The sequence below is a fragment of the Podarcis bocagei genome (assembly GCF_964188305.1).
Source record: "Podarcis bocagei genome assembly, chromosome: W".
NCBI classification, from domain to species: Eukaryota; Metazoa; Chordata; class Lepidosauria; order Squamata; family Lacertidae; genus Podarcis; species Podarcis bocagei.
In genome coordinates this window covers 75,337,250-75,344,894 of record NC_138131.1, presented here as the reverse complement: position 1 = coordinate 75,344,894, position 7,645 = coordinate 75,337,250, and the positions used below count along the sequence as shown (strand labels likewise).

General features: G+C 56.8%; 1 protein-coding gene across 1 annotated transcript; it reads left to right on the top strand.

The window, feature by feature from the left end:
* Positions 1 to 876: 876 nt before the first annotated feature.
* On the top strand, positions 877 to 7,307 carry LOC308578214 (carboxy-terminal kinesin 2-like; the record flags this gene model as incomplete). The annotated part of the gene is made up of 13 exons (XM_081178466.1): positions 877 to 1,027; positions 1,131 to 1,347; positions 1,439 to 1,637; positions 2,455 to 2,601; positions 2,681 to 2,812; positions 3,466 to 3,582; positions 4,032 to 4,205; positions 4,613 to 4,780; positions 5,952 to 6,090; positions 6,273 to 6,412; positions 6,745 to 6,818; positions 7,010 to 7,124; positions 7,266 to 7,307. Coding segments are annotated over 13 exons (1,815 nt in total), but the record flags the coding sequence as incomplete, so codon positions are not given.
* Between the last annotated feature and the right edge of the window lie 338 nt (positions 7,308 to 7,645).

The following is a 7,645-nucleotide window of genomic DNA, read 5'->3' as shown; positions in this document are numbered from 1 at the left end:
CTTCTCAAACGGCTTAGTTGTTGAACAAATTGGCTCCTGAACGCTGGAAACTTGGAAGTAAGCTTTCCAGTTTGCGAACGTTTTTTAGAAGCTGAACATCCGACACAGCTTCCGAATGAGTGCAGGATGCTCCTGCAGCCAGTCGGAAGCCGTCCCTTGGTTTGCGAATGGTTTCTGGAGTCTTGGACTCCAGGAACGGATGAAGTTTGAGAACCAAGCCACCTCTGTATAAAAAACAATGGCATTGCATAGCTAACCTATGGAACTTCCTCCCACAGGAGGTAGTGATAGCTACTAACTTGGATGGCTTTACAAGAGGATTAAACAGATGCACATCCGAGAGGGCAATCAGTGGCTACTAGCCGTGATGTCTGTGCTCTGCTTCTATGGCTGGAGGCAGAAATTCTTCTGGATACCTGTTGCTGGAAGCCACAAAGGGGGAGAGGGCTCTTGGACTTGAATCCTGCTCTCTGGTTTCCCACAGGAAACTGTTTGGCCACTGAGAACAGGATGCTGGGCTAGACAGGCCCCCTTGGGCCTGATCCAGTTATGTTCTTACAACACCAGGCAGCTATCTTTGCTGGACTCTTTTTGGCACCTGCTGAAGCCATTTTAGTTTTTCCAAGCTGATTCAGATGTGTAGAATGTGGGTTCCCCGTAATCCTGCATCTGGTGCCCCTTTAACTTGTGTGCATTCAGTGTAGGAAACAATATTAAAAGTTTGGAGAGGGGCTGGGGAAAATGCTCTGGCAATCCTGCCCACCATTAAATCCAGCATATTTCAGCTATACGTGATTTTGACTTTAGGCGCAATCCGTGGAAGGGAACCCCCACATATGTTGCTTTAATCTGTCTTGAGTTCCTTGCTGATTTTATGTTTTGAAGTATTACTATTGTTTGGAGATATTTCATGAAGCAACGGAGGGGAGACAGGGTCCCCTTGGGAATCCTTTCACTGCTTCATGTCTCGTTCCTTGTTTCCCAGCAGGATCCCGTCGGACGGTGGCTGCGGCAGCCCCTAAGCCAGGTAAGGCCTAGAGAAGGGAGGGAGGTGCCCCCCCCCCGTGCCATCCTTGAGCCGCCACCGGGTCCCTCACACTGTCCTCTCTCTCTCCCTCTCCCCTTGGCAGCCGCTGCTCCTGCCGCTGCTGGCGGGGGTGAGAAGAAGCGGGCCCCCTGGGACTTGAAGGGGCAAGTGAGCGACTTGCGGGCCAAAGGGGGGACCTACAAGGAGAAGGCCCAGGGGCTGGCCGGGGAGAATGAGGCCCTGAGGCATCAGCTGAGCCAGCTGGAGGGGGAGCTGAAGCAGGCGACGGCCCGCAACCAGCAGCTGGAGGGGCAGAACAGGTGAGCGAGCAGCAGCCTGAGAAGGGCATGGCGGGCTCCGTCTGCTCCTCCTGCAGCAGGACCTGACCTCTGCCCTACCCTCTCTTGGCAGTGCCCTGGCCTTGGAGCTGCAGACCTGCCAAGCGCAGGCCACAGAGAGCCGGCAGAGGGTGGAGCAGCTGGTGAAGCAGGAGCAGCAGCTGGAGGAGACCGTCAAGAGCCAGAGCCAGACGATCCAGGAGCTGGAAACCGCTGGCCGCAAAGCCAGGGAGGACAAGGAGGATTTGGCTGCCCAGCTGGAGGCCAGAGAGGTGAGGGGGGGGGCTGGGGACCCTTCCACCCGCCCTTGAATGGTGCTTGGAATCCCAAGGTGAGGCGAGGAATCCTTGGGACTAGCCAACATCCGCTTGTGACGCCTGCATTCCAGCGGGTTGGACTAGATGTCCCGTAGGTACCCTTCTGATTCCACAATGCCAGACTCAAGATCACAGTTAAGGGTCCTCAGCCCCAGAAAAGAGAGCTAGATACCTTAAAAAATGTTTTTTTAAAAAAATTATTAAATATTTTCAACATATAATACAAACCAAACTAGTTTTAAAAAAGATAATAAGATGAGAGAAAGATGTTGCAAACACTTTTGGAAAACAAGAATTTTTTAATAAAAGATAATAAGAAATACAGAAAAAAGCAATAAAAGGTGGGAAGATAAGGAGAAAAAGAAAGAAAATAAATAAAAATCACAACAGTAATAGTAATAATTGCAATAAAACACAAAATTTTATGTGTCTAGCCCTCTATCATAATTATATCTTAATCTTCAATCCCCCCCATACAGAGAAGTGTATCCCTCTCGGCTCTCGCGGGAAGCGCTTCCCTTCTCCTCAGCCTCACACCCTGTTTCTCACACAAGTCCCTTTTCTATCCATCGCAAGAGGGCCCTAGATATCTGTCTGGGGGAATTGCTAACCTCTGCTGTGTCTGTTCCTGCTGGTGCTTTTCCTTTCCCAGCTGAGGAAGCCTGCATTTGCCGCCTCCTCCCTGAATTGTTGCCTGGCTGAGAGGGCGGGTGGGCGGCTCTGGGTTTGAGGTGGCCCGTCCCTCACTGGCCCTGGGGTTTCTCTGACGCAGGCGGAACTGCGCCTGGCGCAGGAGAGCCTGGCCCGGCGGGCGCAGGAGAATGAGGCGCTGGCAGCACACAAGGCCCAGCTGGAGCAGAAGCAGCACGAGTCGGAGATGGAGCGGCGCTCCCTGCACAACGCCGTCCAGGAGCTGAAGGTGGGCCGGTGGTGGTGGGGGGCTGGCACTGGGGGACCCTTTGTGGGGCTGGGTGCTGACGACTCCCCGCTCCCTCCAGGGCAACATCCGTGTCTTCTGCCGCGTGCGCCCCCTGCTGAGCAGCGAGAAGGAGGCCCAGAAACAGGGGGTGAGCCACCTCCGCTTCCCGCCAGACAACAGCAAGAGCCTGGTCTTATCCAAGGCGGAGGAGGTCAGTCTGGGGGTGGGGGGACAAGGCGGTTGTCGAAGTCTTGGTGGCATCTTGGGCTGTCACAGTTGCCAGGGGACGTCAGGAAGTCTCCACCTGCCGCAAAGCCTGCCGAGAGCCAGTGTGGGGTAGTGCTTAAGAGCGGTGGCCTCGTAATCTGGGGAACCGGGTTCGCATCTCCGCTCCTCCACATGCAGCTGCTGGGTGACCTTGGGCCAGTCGCACTTCTTGAAGTCTCTCAGCCCCACTCACCTCATAGAGTGTTTGTTGTGGGGGAGGAAGGGAAAGGAGAACGTTAGCCACTTTGAGACTCCTTTGGGTAATGATAAAGCGGGATATCAAATCCAAACTCTTCTTCTTCTTCAAATAAGCCAGTGTTGTTCCTGCAATGACCTTTGCAGGAGCAGGAGAAACCCAAATGTTGATGGCCGGCCCAAGGCCAACAGACCCAATGCCAGCTGGAGGATATGTGTGTGTGTGCGCGAGAGAGAGCATTGTGGCCCCGGGAGAGCTGGCCAAGGGGGAACGCGGCCCCTGTCACCACTTAGTCGGTAGAGGCTCATAATCTCAGAGTTGTGGGTTCAAGTCTTGCTTGGGGGTGGACTAGATGAGCCTCGTGGGTCTTCCAACTCTGCAATTCTTTGATTCTCTGCCAGTCCCACGTTGGCCGGGAGCGAAAAGAGGACATTGTCTATGAGTTCAACTTTGACCAGGTCTTCCCTCCGTCCAGCTCCCAGGAGGAGGTCTTTGAGGAGATCTCTCTGCTTGTGCAGGTAAGGAAAAGCATATTATTCTGTCAACCACCCTGAAGAGCACATAAATCAATCAAATAAATATATAGAATAAATACATTAAGGGGGGAAGCGGCCCAGTTCTTCTAGTTTGTTATTATGTTGAGCATGGTACAGTCGTATCTTGGCCCTCAAACACCTTGGTACTCGTACACTTTGGCCCCTGAACGCTGAAAACCTGGAAGTAAGTGTTCCAACTCCCCAACATTCTTTGGCAGCCTTAGTTTTTGAACGGACTCGGTTCGACAACCAAGGTGCCACTGTATGATGATGATGATCGTGAGGATGATTTCCCGGCTGATTTGGCTGGTTTGTCCTGTGAGTCGTGGCTGAAGGATGGTCTGGAAATTCCACATAGGGCGGCTCTCCCCCTCCGGGGGCAGGTGGGGTCTGGTGGACGCCAGCCTGACGGCTTCCCTTCCTCCCCGCAGTCGGCCTTGGACGGCTACCACGTCTGCATCTTTGCCTACGGGCAGACGGGGAGCGGCAAGACGTACACCATGGAGGGCCCCGACTGCCAGGACCCTTCCACGGCCGGCATGATCCCCCGCGCAGTGCAGCAGATCTTCAGGAAAGCCCGGGAGATGGAGGCCAAAGGCTGGAAGGTGGGGGCAGAGAGGGAAAGCGGATGCAGGTGTCCAAAGGGGGTGGAGACCCCCGCTGCATTCACTCGCCATGCTGCAATTGCCAGGGGGGTTTCGCACTGGGCTTGGGAGCTCCCAGAGAGGGCGCTGGTGAGAGAGGGCTGCCTCCTTCACCCTCACCCACCCCACAGGATGGTGAGACCGCCAGTGTTTTTCTGCAGGGCCTTCCGTTCAGCCTCACAAGATCCCCTGAACACCCGAGGGCTGGCCTGTCTGAACTCCTGGGCCTCACCTTTGGAAGCCTCCTCTTGGAATAGCCATGCCAGTTGGTCCCCGAGTCTGAGCTGGGAGCGATGTGCTGGCTGGGCACGCGCCACCCCAGCCGCCTTCCCTGGTCTGATCCTGCCCCTCTGCCTGTCTCCTCCCAGTACCATTTCACTGCCAACTTCCTGGAGATCTACAATGAGTCTCTGCGGGACCTGCTGGTGTTGCGCCCTGAGCGGGGCTCTGAGCTGGAGATCCGGCGAGTGAGCCAATGCACGGAGGAGCTGCACGTTCCCAACCTCTGCTACGTCCCCGTTGCTTCGGAGCAAGAGGTACCGCGGTGGGGGGGGGCAGCTGTCTGTCTGGGATTTTCCTGGGGGGTTCCAGCGGTGCAGGGGGTCGGGTAGATGACCCTTGGGGGTCCCCTTCCAACACTACTCTTCTCCCGCTCTCTGCACTGTGTCCGGCCACCAGCCTGCTTGCAAGGGGTGGAGGAGAGGCAGAAGCCAGAGAACCAGCCCCATTGTGACCCGTTTTAGGGCCTTGGTCTGGGGACAAGGCAGCCAGAGTGTGTCTGCATCCAAAGCCTCTGAGGGGAGGAGCAGAGGGAGGAATCTGGGGTTGGGCTAGATGACCCTGGGGGCTCCCCTCCGACTGTGCCGTTCTCTGAGAGGCTTCTGCATGAAGGCCTGAGCCATCCTGCCTGTCTGGAGAGCTCAGATCACCTGGGTCTTGGCCCCTCGGCTCCTTATGGGGCTTCTGCCTGCCCTAGAGTTCCCAGAGGAAGAACTCCCCCCCCCCCATGCTTCCCTTTCTATTTGCAGGCAATGGTAGAAACTCCAGTGTAGAGGCTAGGCACCAAGCGGCTCCTTAAACCAAGCTTAAACTCACCCAAATGGGATGTCTCGTTGCCATTTTGGGGCCAGGCGTTCTAAAGTCTTATTTTTCAAATGATGGCCTGACTGACTGACTGATTCTCAGTTAAACATCTGGCCAGTTCAGATGACCACCTTGAGCTGGGATTGGGGCAGTCCACATATCTTGGCCTATTCCAACTTCTCTTTCTTAACTGTACATTCAGAATATAAGAATATTCTTTGCAGCTGAGCGTGGGGCAGTGGGGGCAGCGGGGGAGTGAAGTCAGGTGAGAACAAGGAGCTGCCATTGTTCACTGCTCCTGCTCAGGCTGCTGAGAGAAACCGTTTTGGTTCCTGATACTCATTCTGATTGTGTAACGGATAGAATTCTATAGGACGAGGTCCTCGTGTGTGGAAAGAGTCTTGCTCCGAGGATTCCCAGGCTTCCCCTCCAGGCGGTGATGTCCAACGCCATCGGGCGCCCGGGCATCTCAGTCTGGTCGCAAGTAGCCAATAGCCGGGGGGGGGGGAATGTGCCCGGCTAGCCTCTTCACGCTGTTTGCCTGGGGCTGGCTAGGGCCAGAGGATCTCTGGGGTCCCTTCCGACCGCCATTCTCCGCCTCCTGCCCCCCGCTTGCCCCTTCAGGTCCTGAAGCTGCTCCAGAGAGCCAAAGCCAACCGCTCGGTGGCCAAGACCAATCTCAACGAGCGCTCGTCCCGCAGCCACAGCCTCTTCCAGTTGCGCATCGAGGGCCACAACCCCAACCGGGAGCTGCACACCTCCTGTGAGTGTGGCCGGCCCCACGACCCCCTTCGCCGGAGGCCTCTGTCCCTGCCCTGGCCCAGAGGCGCTCCCTTGCTCTCCCTCCTCTTCTAGGCCAGGCCCTCTGTGGGTCCCTGGTCCCCAGCACCCCCCCCTTCTCCCTCCACCCTCACCCCTCCTTTGTCGTCCCCCCCCCCCCCGCAGCCGTGCTGAGCTTGGTGGACCTGGCTGGCAGCGAGCGCCTGGACAGGTCCCTCTCCACCGGCGACCGCCTCAAGGAGACCCAGGCCATCAACAGCAGCCTCTCCAACCTGGGCCTGGTCATCACCGCCCTCAGCAACAAGGTAGGCGGGAGAGGGGGGTCGCGTGTGCCTCCGGGGGGGGGGGGGAGTCCTGGCCAGCCATGGGGCAGCCCTTTGCAGCCCCACAGCCCGCCTCCCGCAGTGCGCTGGTCTTCTGCGAGGGTGAGGATGTGGCGTCCAGCACTGTCTCACGTGTGGGGTGCCCACCTATCGGGGGCTCTAGAGCTGTGATTCCTTCCAACTCTACAATTCAATCGGGAATGGGACAGCCTCAGGATGCTGGCGGAACCGGCCTGCCCTAAGTGGGGAGGAGGGTCCCCACACATTTCCCCCTCCTGCACCCATCCTTGTCCGCTTCCTTTGCCCCCTTGCAGGAGGCCCATGTGCCCTACCGGAACAGCAAGCTGACCTACCTCCTCCAGAACTCCTTAGGCGGCAATTCCAAGATGTGAGTCGGCAAGGAGGGAGTTGATGGCTCCCCCTCCCCTTTGAGGCCTGGTCTGCGCTGTCCTGCCAGGAACGCAGGGGGTTGGGCTAGATGACCCCTTTCAACCCAGAGGTCTCTGACAGGGGGGCCATGCACCCCCCTTGAGGCAGCCTCTGTTTCTCCTCACCCTCTCCTCTGGCCTTTCCCCCCAGGCTGATGTTTGTTAACATCTCGCCCTCGGAGGAGAACTTTGCCGAGTCCCTCAATTCCCTTCGCTTTGCCAGAAAGGTAAGTGGCTGCAGCATCCGGCTGGGGGGGGGGGCGGGGGTGTCCCTTTCTCTGGGCTGCTTGCAGAATCTCCTCTGCGGAAGGGGCATCCTGACCGCAGCTGGATGGAGGAGGTGGCGGCAGCAGCAGCTGTGGGGACCAGTTTCTGGCCCCCCAAATCTGCCCGGTCTTGCCTTGCAGGTGAATGACTGTGTCATTGGCACAGCGACAAAGAGGAAGTGAGGGCGGCGGAGGCGGCTGGTCTTTCTGCGTCTTGGATAGCGACTCCCATTCTTACTCTTTTGTCTTCTAAAGTCATGATACTTTTTTTGTAATAAATGTTTATATTTCTGCATTTATATTCTGAAATTTTCTTCTTCCACTGCTGAATTTGGCTTTTTCTGCTGTCTTCCTCCGGTGAGCTGCGTGCCCAGGCTCCACTTCAGGGCGTCTCCTCCCTCTCAAGCCTCCCTGCCCTTTCGTTGGCAGCAGTGCAGTGGCCTGTGTGGTGTAGTGGTTAAGAGCAGTGGACTCGTAATCTGGGGAACCGGGTTCGTGTCTCCGCTCCTCCACATGCAGCT